At 48.6% G+C, this 12793-nt stretch overlaps 1 protein-coding gene across 1 annotated transcript in view; it reads left to right on the top strand.

The window, feature by feature from the left end:
• DNAAF9 (dynein axonemal assembly factor 9) overlaps positions 1-12793 on the top strand; it is a 186789-nt gene that overhangs the window by 63862 nt on the left and 110134 nt on the right. Inside the window, 1 exon segment of the mRNA XM_060247199.1 lies at positions 2801-2897. Within this exon segment, the coding sequence (XP_060103182.1) occupies positions 2801-2897 (97 nt within the window).

Genomic DNA, 12793 nt, shown 5'->3' with positions numbered 1-12793 from the left:
GAAGCCATGTTGGATCAGGCCCGTGGCCCATCCAGTCCAACACTCTGCGTCACACACTGGCCAAAGCCCAGATGCCATTGGGAGGTCCACCAGCAGGGCCGGAACTCCAGAAGCCCTTTTACTGTGGCCTCGCAAGCACCAAGAAGACAGAGCGTCCCTGCTGCAGACATAAGAACATAAGAGAAGCCATATTGGATCAGGTCAGTGGCCCATCCAGTCCAACACTGTGTCACCCAGTGGCCCAAAACCCAAGTGCCATGATGGATCTCCTGATGGCCCCTGGGTTTTGGCCACTGTGTGACACAGAGTGTTGGACTGGATGGGCCATTGGCCTGATCCAACATGGAGCCTCTGAAGTTCTTGGTGCTTGAGGTCTAGAGTGGGAGGGCTCCTGGAGTCCTGACCCTGCTAGTGGCACCTGGGTTTTAGTCACTGTATGACACAGAGTGTTGGACTGGATGGGCTGTTGGCCTGATCCAACGTAGCTTCTCTTCTGTTCTTATGTCTGGGGAAGTGATACTTTATCTTGGTGCTGGGGGAGGCAACAGTGGGAGGGCTTCTGGAGTTCTTGCACTGTTGGTGGACCTCCTGATGGCCCCCAGGTTTTGACCACTGTGTGACACAGAATGTTGGACTGGATGTTGGCCTGATCCAACATGGCTTCTCTTCTGTTCTTATGTGATCCAGAGTGCTGGACTGGACGGGCCATTGGCCTGATCCAACATGGCTTCTCTTATGTTCTTATGTGACACAGAGTGTTGGAATGAATGGGCCATTGGCCTGATCCAACATGGCTTCTCTTATGTTCTTATGTGACACAGAATGTTGGACTAGATGGGCCATTGGCCTGATCCAACATGGCTTCTCTTATGTTCTTATGTGACACAGAGTGTTGGATTGGATGTGCCATTGGCCTGATCCAACAGGGCTTCTCTTAGGTGATAACAGAGTGTTGGACTGGATGGGCCACTGGCCTGATCCAACATGGCTTCTCTTATGTTCTTATGAAAGGCCCATGTCTGAGAACTCTGATATACAGAGCTATATAGTTAATGGCCTGACAATATAAGGCAGCAAGTTGCTACGGAGTGTGTGAGAAGCTTCACTATAGAGAGTGAGTTGTGGTTTGCATTGTGGCTTGTGTGTGTCAGCTGTATGAAGTTTTGGACACATAACTTGGGCACTTGAACCTGCCTCTGTCATTCAGCAGATGGACTGAGTAATTTAGGCTGTACCAAGAATCACGCGTTAGTTTTTTCTCATTAAGACCTCCTGGGATTCCTGCAGTGTCTGGTTAAACTGATGGTGCAGCTTGATTATCGTTAAGTGTGGGCTTTTTGGATGGGCCAGTGTTGAGATACTGAGCTGACGGCTACGCACAGTTCTCAAGACATGCATCAGAAGCGGAGCATTGAGCCTGTGTCCAGTGCTGCCTCTAATCCTGCCTCTTCCCCCTGCTGAGCAAAGCTGTAATCTTAAAATGGACAATGGGCAGTGCAAGACCCTGGGAGGCTGCAGATTGCTGCTGAGCAGGGCTTCCTATGTTCATGAGGGGCTCCTCACATCCATAGCTTAGAGCAGGGGTGTTAAACATGCAGCCCGGGGCTGAATCAGGCCCCCGGAGGGTTCCTAACAGGCCCCTGAACAACTGGCTGTCATCTACTTCCTTCTCCCTCTCTTGCTTCCTTCGGCATCATAGCTTGCCTTGCCAGGCTTGCTCAATCGCACAGCAGAGCTACAGAGCAAATCGTCTGTTTTCTCCATTGGCTGAATCTCCTCCCTTGGGAAGGAGCGGGGAGAGACAGTTTGCTTTGCCTTGCTCTCTCAATCGCACAGCAGAGCTACAGATCAAATTGTCTATTTTTCTCCATTGGCTGAAGCTCCTCCCTTGGGAAGGAGCGGGGAGGGACAGTTTGCTTTGCCTTGCTCTCTCAATCGCACAGCAGAGCTACGGATCAAATCGTCTATTTTTCTCCATTGGCTGAAGCTCCTCCCTTGGGAAGGAGCGGGGAGGGACAGTTTGCTTTGCCTTGCTCTCAATCGCACAGCAGAGCTACAGAGCAAATCGTCTATTTTTCTCCATTGGCCGAAGCTCCTCCCTTGGGAAGGAGCGGGGAGCGACAGTTTGCTTTGTCTTGCTCTCTCAATCGCACAGCAGAGCTACAGAGCAAATTGTCTATTTTTCTCCATTGGCCAAAGCTCCTCCCTTGGGAAGGAACGAGGAGGGACAGTTTGCTTTGCCAGGCTCTCTCAATCGCACAGCAGAGCTACAGAGCAAGATATAAATAAAATTATCTATCTATCTATCTATCTATCTATCTATCTATCTATCTATCTATCTATCTATCTATCTATCTATCTATCTATCTATCTATCATCTATCTATCTACTGTGCCAAGCTTCTCTTCTTTCTGTTGGCTGAGGCTCTTCCTCCTCCTGGTCCCCTGGGAAGCAAGGAAAAAGCCTGGAAAGAAGCCAGGAATATATATGTCTGCTGCCTGGCATTACATTTTATGACACATGGCCCGGCCCAACAAAGTCTCAGTTATGTCAGATCTGGCCCTCATACTGTAACAAATGAGTTAGACATCCCTGGCTTAGAGGGAACGCTGCCCGTTTCCTATTCTTGCTAGACCAGTAGGTTCCCCCGTTTAGCAGAAGGCTTTAGCTATCAAATAGTTCTCACAGGGGTGGTGATGAAACCTGGCAGTGCCCCTCATGCAGTCCTGCTACTGCGGAAATCCCCCAGGTCTTTGAAGAACCGTTGATCTTATTTTGGAAACGTCTGCTGTCTTGTCAGTATGAAGATGAGGAAGCTGCGGAAGAGTTCAAAATCTCCAGCTTCGTTGACATGGTTCGGGACTGCAGTCGAATCGGCATCCCCTTCAGCTCGCAAGGTGAGTGTCTTTTAAAAGCGCGGAGAAAGCCTTCAAACGCCATCCAGGGCAACTAAACGTGAGCGCCGAACGCTGCGCTCCGTGCCTACAGGAGCATGCCTGAACTGGTGGGTGGAACGAACCGTTCAAGTCGGTGGCTGTGTTGGTCTGAAACGGGGCTTTTTCTTGAGCAGGAACGCCCAGGAATTCAGTTCCGGCTGGCTTGGTGTCAGCGGGTGTGGCCTAAGGAGGAGGAGTTACAGAGCAAATCGTCTATTTTTCTCCATTGGCTGAAGCTCCTCCCTTGGGAAGGAGCGAGGAGGGATAGTTCGCTTTGCCTTGCTCTCAATTGCACAGCAGAGCTACAGAGCAAATCGTCTATTTTTCTCCATTGGCTGAAGCTCCTCCCTTGGGAAGGAGCGGGGAGGGACAGTTTGCTTTGCCTTGCTCTCTCAATCGCACAGCAGAGCTACGGAGCAAATCGTCTATTTTGCCCTGTTGCCTAAGATGCAAATGAGCTCCTGCTGGGATTTCTCTACCCCAAAAGCCCCAGTCTGAAGCAACAGGGCAAAGTTTTGAGTCCCAGAACACCTTTAAGAAGAAGAGGACTGCAGATTTATACCCCGCCCTTCGCTCTGAATCAGAGACTCAGAGCGGCTTACAATCTCCTATATTTACTTCCCCCACAACAGAAACCCTGTGAGGTGGGTGGGGCTGAGAAGGCTCTAGAAGAAGAAGAAAGACTGCAGATTTACACCCTGCCCTTCTTTCTGAATCAGAGACTCAGAGCGGCTTACAATCTCCTGTATCTTCTCCCCTCACAACAGACATCCTGTGATGTGGGTGGAGCTGAGAGGACTCTAGAAGAAGAAGACTGCAGGTTTATACCCCACCCTTCACTCTGAATCAGAGCCTCAGAGTGGCTTACAATCTCCTATATCTACTCCCCCCCACAACAGACACTCTGTGAGGTATGTGGGGCTGAGAGAGCTCTCACAGAAACTGCCCTTTCAAGGACAACTCCTATGAGAGCTGTGGCTGACCCAAGGCCATTCCGGCAGCTGCAAGTGGAGGAGTGGGAAATCAAACCCAGTTCTCCCAGATAAGAGTCCGCAGACTTAACCACTACACCAAACTGGCTCATTTCTGGGTATAAGCTTTTGTGTACCCAGAATTCAGCTTTGTTGGTCTTAAAAGGCGCCACGGGATTCAAACTTGGTTCAATGTGTGGAATCTTAAGCGTTGAATTTGGACAAGATGTTCAAAGCTATGGGAGTTTTATTTTTGTTGCATTTTCTGTACGTCATTGGTAGTCTCCCTTTCTCGCTGGGACTCAAGGGAGATTACACTGAACGTGTCGGTATGATCAAGAAGATGAGACATTTGAGAAACAATACAATAACATTAGGGTTGTAGAACCAATCAGAGTTCTAAAAAACAGAACTGAAGCAAAGGAAAAGTATTAACGTAATACATTAAAGGAGGCAAAATTATATGATATTTTCCAGCCGACAGCAAACTACACAGTAAAACAGAGCAGTAAAAAAGGTAGTCCCCTGTGCAAGCACCAGTCATTTCTGACTCTGGGGTTACGTCACATCACAACGCTTTCACGGCAGACTTTTTACAGGATGGTTTGCCATTGCCTTCCCCAGTCATCTACGCTTTCCCCCCAGCAAGCTGGGTACTCCTTTTACCGACCTCGGAAGGATAGAAGGCTGAGTCAACCTCGAGCTGGCTACCTGAAAACCCAGATTCCACCGGGGATCGAACTCAGGTCGTGAGCAGAGCTTAGGACTGCAGTACTGCAGCTTTAACACTCGGCGCCACGGGGCTATAAAGGTAAAGGTAGTCCCCTGTGCAAGCACCAGTTGTTTCTGAGTCTGGGGTGACGTTGCATCACGACGTTTGCACAGCAGACTATTTTTACAGGGTGGTTTGCCATTGCCTTCCCCAGTCATCTACACTTTCCCCCCAGCAAGCTGGGTGCTCATTTTACTGACCTCGGAAGGATGGAAGGCTGAGTCAACCTCGAGCTGGCTACCTGAAAACCCAGCTTCCTCCAGAGATCGAACTCAGGTCGTGAGCAGAGCTTAGGACTGCAGTATTGCAGCTTTAACACTCCGCGCCACCGGGCCCTCTAGAACAGAGCAGAGTCCCCAGTAATTAATCCAAGTAACTTTGTGAATTTTTTAGCACAGCACAAGTCCATTGCCTGCATAGAAAAGCCTTCTAGAATAATTTAGTTTTGCTTAGTGTTCAGAGAGCCTGGACTGCACAACGTTAGGCCAGCCGCAATCTTTCAACCTGAACCTACCTCCAAGGATTGTTAGAAAGAAAGGAAGGAAGGAAGGAAGGGAAGCGCAAGAGAAGAATGTAGCCCGAAAATTGCTCTGCCTTGCCCAAGTGAGTCTTGAAAGCTGGAGTTTTGCCACGGCCAGCGTGAATCTGGTTTCAATTTGTAACACCGATATGCATAAAGGAAGCTGTCTTGCAACCAACCGCTGCTCAAAAGGGGGCAGGTTTTTAAGCAGTAGTTAAGAAGGGTAGGAAAAGGACTAGGAATGCCAGGAGATGTGGATTGCAAATGCATTTAAAAGGTAAAGGTAGTCCCCTGTGCAAGCACCAGTCGTTTCTGACTCTGGGGTGACGTCACATTATGACATTTTCACGGCAGACTTTTGACAGGGTGGTTTGCCATTGCCTTCCCCAGTCCTCTACACTTCCCCCCCAGCGAGCTGGGGACTCCTTTGACCGACTTCGGAAGGATGGAAGGCTGAATCAACCTGGAGCTGGCTACCTGAACCGGCTTCCACCGGGATCGAACTCAGGTCGTGAGCAGAGAGCTTGGACTGCAGTACTGCAGCTTTACCACTCTGTGCCACAGGGCTCCTTGCAAATGCATTTACCCAGTGCTCTTTTTGTAGAAAAAGCCCAGCAGGAACTCATTGGCACATTAGGCCACACCCCCTGACATCACCATTGTTTTACAGGGGGCTTTTTTGTCGAAAAAGCCCAGCAGGAACTCATCGGCATATTAGGCCACACCCCCTGACATCACCATTGTTTCACGGGGGGCTTTTTTGTCGAAAAAGCCCAGCAGGAACTCATCGGCATATTAGACCACACCCCCTGACATCACCATTGTTTCACAGGGGGGTTTTTTGTTGAAAAAGCCCAGCAGGAACGCATTGGCACATTAGGCCACACCCCCTGACATCGCCATTGTTTCACAGGGGGCTTTTTTGTCGAAAAAGCCCAGCAGGAACTCATCGGCATATTAGGCCACACACCCCTGAACGCCAAGCCAACCGGAACTGCATTCCTGCTCAAAAATAGCCCTGCATTTACCCTTTCAATCATGGACCTGAAAGACAAGATCCTTGTTGGGTGGAGGATAATGGGGTATTTTGCAGAAAAACCCACACGGGTAGTTCATCTTGCCAAGCGACTCCCCTGAGGCCAGATGAGAGGCTGAGTAATGAAGCCCAGCAGGTGTTCCCAGAAACACGCAGCCTTATTTTTAAAGAATTGTGCAGGTGGGATAAGCTCTGATTAGTCTGATTACCTTATTGTTACAGGTAAATATAGTGGCCGGCTAGCAAGCTCGGCCTCAATTTGGGCGCCTCTGACTGAGGCAGTGCTGGTGCTCCCAGAAGCACGGGGCAGCAGGGAGGGAAAATCAGCGGGGGCTGAGGAACGAAGGGTTCTTAGATGCGTGCCCATGTAGGAGCTGGTGCCCTTGGAGACTGAGGTATGCTCAGGAGGCATGTGCAAGAATGTGACCTCCCTGTTCATTTAGGACAGGGGCGGCCAAACTTGCTTAATGTAAGAGCCACAGAGAATAAATGTCTGATGTTTGAGAGCCAAAAGACAAGGAAGGAAGGAAGGAAGGAAGGAAGGAAGGGGAGGGAGGGAGGAAGAAAGGGAGGGAGAATGGAAGGGAGGGAGGGAGGAAAGGGAGGGAGGGAGGGAGGATGGAAAGGAGGGAGGAAGGAAGGAAAGGAATGGAAGGAGGATGGAAGGGAGGGAGGGAGGATGGAAGGGAGGGAGTAAGGGAGGGAGGGAGGATGGAAAGGAGGGAGGAAGGAAGGAAAGGAAGAAAGGGAGGGAAGGAAGGAAAGGAATGGAAGGAGGATGGAAGGGAGGGAGGGAGGGAGTAAGGGAGGGAGGATGGAAGGGAGGGAGGATGGAAGAGAGGAAGGGAGGGAGGGAGGATGGGAGGGAGGAAAGAAGGGAGGGAGGATGGAAAGGAGGAAAGGATGGAAGGGAGGGAGGAAGGGAGGGAAGGAAGGAAGGGAGAGAGGATGGGAGGGAGGAAGGAAAGGGAGGGAGGGAGGGAGGATGAAAGGAAGGAAAGGGAGGGAGGGAGGAAGGAAAGGAAGGGAGGGAGGGAGAAGGGAAGGAAGAAAGGAAGGAAAGTGAGGGAGGGAGGAAAGGAAGGGAGGGAGGAAAGGAAGGGAAATAGACTGGGAGGGAGGGAGAGGTGGAAAGAAAGCAACTAACTTTAAATGCATTCTCCAAGCCACTGGATACGAGACAAATGCCTCTGCAAGCTGACTGATGGGGCAGTGTGGACTTCGAGAGCCTCAAAATGTACGTGAGAGAGCCACACGTGGCTCCCAAGTCACCGTTCAGCTACCCCTGATTTAGGATATAAGCTGCCTTCCCCCAAAGACAGGCCTAGGCCAGGGGTGGCTGAACTTGTTTAATGCAAGAGCCACATAGAATAAGCATTGGATGTTTAAGAGCCGCAAGACTCGAACCTCAGATATTTGAGAGCAGGAAGGAAGGGAAATCGATAAATAGACGGGAGAGGTGGAAGGAAAGCAACGTTAACTTCAGATGTATTCTCCGTGCTGCTGGATGGCTTGGTTTGGAGAAGTGATTTCAAGAGTCTACTACCTTCTCCAAGCCAGCCAGTGAGGCATTGGGGGCTTTGAGAGCCACACAAAATGTGTTAAATAGTCACATGTGACTCTCAAGCCACAGTCTGGCCTCCACTGTACTAGATTATGAAAACTAAGACTCAGTTCATACAGGGGCATTATGATACTGGCTGATTTGTTTTCAGCTCCCTTCCTAATAATCCTCAGCATAGCATTGGCCTTTTAAATGGCAGTCACCCACTGTCTTGACATTTTCAGTGAGTTCTCTACCATGACCCCGAGATCTCTCTCTTGGTCAGTCTCTGCCAGTTTGGACCCCATCGACATGTATTTATAATTAGGATTTTTTGCCTCAGTGTGCATTACTTTCTTCTTCTGGCTCTGAACTTTACAGGGAGTTGGATGCACTTCTGTTTCTGGGAAATCCCTTCCTCCTGTCAACCTGGGGGGGGGGAACCCTCAGAAGAAGACGACTGCAGGTTTATACCCCCTCCCCTTCTCTCTGAATCAGAGACTCAGAGTGTCTTGCAATCTCCTATATCTTCTCCCCCAGCACAACAGACACCCTGTGAGGTGGGTGGGGCTGAGAGGGCTCTCCCATCAGCTGCCCTTTCAAGGACAACCTCTGCCAGAGCTACGGCTGACCCAAGGCCATTCCAGCGGGTGCAAGTGGAGGAGTGGGGAATCAAACCCTGTGAGGTGGGTGGGGCTGAGAGGGCTCTCCCATCAGCTGCCCTTTCAAGGACAACCTCTGCCAGAGCTACGGCTGACCCAAGGCCATTCCAGCGGGTGCAAGTGGAGGAGTGGGGAATCAAGCCTGGTTCTCCCAGATAAGAGTCCGCCCACTTAACCACTACACCAAACTGGCTCTCACAGCAGCTGCCCTTTCAAGGACAATGTGAGAGCTATGGCTGACCCAAAGCCATTCCAGCAGCTGCAAGTGAAGGAGTGGAGAATCAAACCCAGTTCTCCCAGATAAGTCCGCCCACTTAACCACTCCACCAAACTGGCTCTCAGAATCATCTGGAAACCTAAAACAGATTAATCTGGCTTCCTTGTTCCTCTCTTTTCGTATATGATTTGCAGTTTGCACATCTGAAGATTGCATTGATGGTTCTTTAACCTTAACGTCTTTTTTTTTCAAATCCCCTTCCCCCTTCAGCCTTTTTCCTCTGAAGAGAGAGGAATAAGGACCAGGAATCCTTCCTGTTAATCGCGGTGCACGCATAGCTGCTCACAAAAGATCCTCTGTGTTTTTAATGAATGCTTCGTAGAAACCTTTTTTATGCAAGGAAAGTGGCAACGTCCTTTATGTTACGCAGGTTTCCCGTTTTAGAACAGAAGAGGCTGGCGGCTCTGACTTCCTGCCAGGATACAAACCTTGACTTGTTTCCCTGAGAGAGAGAGCAGAGCGCTCCGAGACGCTGATGCAAGAAAGCGGCAACCCTCTCATTTGTAAACTTAAAAGAAAAAAAAAATAATATGAGACCAGCCTGTTTTTATTTAATGCGAGTTTCCAGGCAGCAGATATTCCCTGGTGGCCGATAGCCCTTTTTTAAAGTTTTGGTAGAATGCCATGCATTCAGTGGCTCTCCGCTCCTTTTGTTTCTCAGAGCACGCACAACGTTCCCTTGGTCCCGACCAAAGGCTTTTAGGTACTCTTGAGGGAAGGACAGCCGCTTTCTGTAGCGGTGTGGGAAGCCTCCTTTGTGGGGCTGGGCAGCCAGGAGTCTGGAAGGGAGCGCCAGGAGTTCCCCTGCTTGCGTTGGCTCAAGATTTGTGCAGTCGTCTCCTCTGGGCCAGAACTTTTTTTTTTTAGAGAAGCCATATTGGATCAGGCCAGTGACCCATCCAGTCCAACACTCAGGCGCCATCAGGGGGGCCAGGACACTAAAAGCCCTCCCACTGTTGCCCCCTCCCCCAGCACCAAGAATACAGAACATCACTGCCCCAGACAGAGAGTCCCATCTATACCTTGTGGCTAATAGCCACTGGTGGACATAAGAACATAAGAGAAGCCATGTTGGATCAGGCCAGTGGCCCATCCAGTCCAACACTCTGTGTCACATAAGAACATAAGAGAAGCCCTGTTGGATCAGGCCAGTGGCCCATCCAGTCCAACACTCTGTGTCACATAAGAACATAAGAGAAGCCATGTTGGATCAGGCCAGTGGCCCATCCAGTCCAACACTCTGTGTCACATAAGAACATAAGAGAAGCCATGTTGGATCAGGCCAAAGGCCCATCCAGTCCAACACTCTGTGTCACATAAGAACATAAGAGAAGCCATGTTGGATCAGGCCAGTGGCCCATCCAGTCCAACACTCTGTGTCACATAAGAACATAAGAGAAGCCCTGTTGGATCAGGCCAGTGGCCCATCCAGTCCAACACTCTGTGTCACATAAGAACATAAGAGAAGCCATGTTGGATCAGGCCAAAGGCCCATCCAGTCTAACACTCTGTGTCACATAAGAACATAAGAGAAGCCATGTTGGATCAGGCCAATGGCCCATCCAGTCCAACACTCTGTGTCACATAAGAACATAAGAGAAGCCATGTTGGATCAGGCCAGTGGCCCATCCAGTCCAACACTCTGTGTCACATAAGAACATAAGAGAAGCCATGTTGGATCAGGCCAAAGGCCCATCCAGTCTAACACTCTGTGTCACATAAGAACATAAGAGAAGCCATGTTGGATCAGGCCAAAGGCCCATCCAGTCCAACGCTCTGTGTCACATAAGAACACAAGAGAAGCCATGTTGGATCAGGCCAGTGACCCATCCAATCACCCTTTGGGTGAAGAAGTATTTCTTTTATCTGTTTTAACCCGACTGCTCAGCAATTTCATCGAATGCCCACGAGTTCTTGTATTGTGAGAAAGGGAGAAAAGGACTTCTTTCTCTACTTTCTCCATCCCATGCATCATCTTGTAAACCCCTCTCATGTCACCCCGCAGTCGGCGTTTCTCCAAACTAAAGAGCCCCGAGCATTTTAACCTTTCTTCATAGGGAAAGTGTTCCAAACCTTGAATCATTCTCTGCTCCAATCCCCCCTTGAAGCTGTCTTCTACACCATTGGTGACAAGGTGCTTCTCTCTCTCTCTCTTTTTGTAATGTGTTGATCTCTGAAAAGATGGGGCATACCCAGGCCCCCCTTTTTTGGGCAGGAACGCACAGGAACGCAGTTCCGGCTGGCTTGGTGTCAGGGGTGTGTGGTCTGATATGCAAATAAGTTCCCGCTGGGCTTTTTCTTAAAAAAAAAAAAAGTAGGCAAATGAGTTCCTGCTGGACTTTTTCTACCCAAAAAAGTCCTGGACATGCCTAATACTGAATAAATGAATTAATTGGCAGAATTCCAGAATTAGGCATCCCGGAGCACGGCGTGTTTTAAGCCGTGGTCCTCGGCCCCCAGAACTGATCTCTCTTTCATGAAGTCGTACAAATGTGTCGGTTCAGCAGAATTAATCAGCACTCCCTTTGTGTAAATGTGTCCCTTTGAGTTCTAAAGCTAGTTTTGAGGAGGAAAGGGGGCCTCTTAATATACTGTAAAAGCTGTAGAAACTCAAAAAGAGTAAAGACGATGCATCCCATGGTTGCAACAGTGCTACAACAGCAATTTGAATAAGCAATCAAAATATACAGTAATCATAGATTATGTCATCACAACACCACAATGAAGTTAGGCAGAAGTTCAAGGTTTTGCTCAACATATAAACCTCTCAAAAACAAAGAAACAAGCTAGTTTGGTGTAGTGGTTAAGTGTGCGGACTCTTATCTGGGAGAACCGGGTTTGATTCCCCACTCCTCCACTTGCAGCTTCTGGAATGGCCTTGGGTCAGCCCTAGCTCTCTTATGTGGGAGAACCGGGTTTGATTCCCCACTCCTCCACTTGCACCTGCTGGAATGGCCTTGGGTCAGCCAGAGCTCTGGCAGGGGTTGTCCTTGAAAGGGCAACTGCTGTAAGAGCCCGCTCAGCCCCACCTACCTCACAGGGTGTCTGTTGGGGGGGGAGAAGATATAAGAGATTGTGAGCCGCTCTGAGTCTCTGACTCAGAATGGTGGGGTATAAATCTGCAGTCTTCTTCTTCCTCCTTCCAATAACAATAGAAGTCCACTTAGGAATCTTTCCTTATTGAATGCTATAGAAGTTCCATTAATATCGGAAAGGAATCTTCTTTTTTAATGCTGGCGTGTTTCCGAAATAATTTCCGCGTTTTGAAGAGAAACCTTCTTCTAAGCAGATTCCACAATTCTGAATCTGTAAAGAATATACAATAAAATACAATATAATAAAACCTAGTGCAAAAAACCTCAAGGTACCAAAAGCCTGCAAGTACTCACCAACCAACAATGTCACTGTTTCTTTTAAGGAAATTCCAAAGTTTGTAATAGATGTACAATAGTTTTAGCTATTTACATAGCATATGAGTGTCATGAAACCAAGTATAAGAAGCAGCCGTAGCGCTGTTGCAACCACAGGATATATTGTTTTTACTGAGCTGTGATAACTGCGGCTGGCCGAGTTGATATTTTGAAACTCTAAAAGAGAACTGAGAACATTAATAAGGTAATTCTGCTTTGAGGAACCATTCGTGGATTGGAAATATTGACATTGTGCTGTTGCTTAGAACCAGAACAATAAGAGAATTCTTCTTTGACGAACCAAATTCACTAAGTGAATTCTCCTTTGACGAACCAAATTCACCAAGAGTTCTCCTTTGGCGAACCAAATTCACTAAAAGAATTCTCCTTTGACGAACCAAATTCACTGAGAGAATTCTCCTTTGACGAACCAAATTCACTGAGAATTCTCCTTTGACGAACCAAATTCACTGAGAGAATTCTCCTTTGACGAACCAAATTCACTGAGAGAATTCTCCCTTGATGAACCAAATTCACTGAGAGAATTCTCCCTTGATGAACCAAATTCACTAAGAGAATTCTCCTTTGACGAACCAAATTCACTGAGAGAATTCTCCTTTGACGAACCGAATTCACTGATTGAAAATATTGAAGGGTGTGGCTGTT

This window comes from Heteronotia binoei, chromosome 9, assembly GCF_032191835.1.
Source record: "Heteronotia binoei isolate CCM8104 ecotype False Entrance Well chromosome 9, APGP_CSIRO_Hbin_v1, whole genome shotgun sequence".
NCBI classification, from domain to species: Eukaryota; Metazoa; Chordata; class Lepidosauria; order Squamata; family Gekkonidae; genus Heteronotia; species Heteronotia binoei.
Note: the sequence above shows the minus strand (reverse complement) of the source record. Positions and strands in the feature narration are given on the sequence as shown.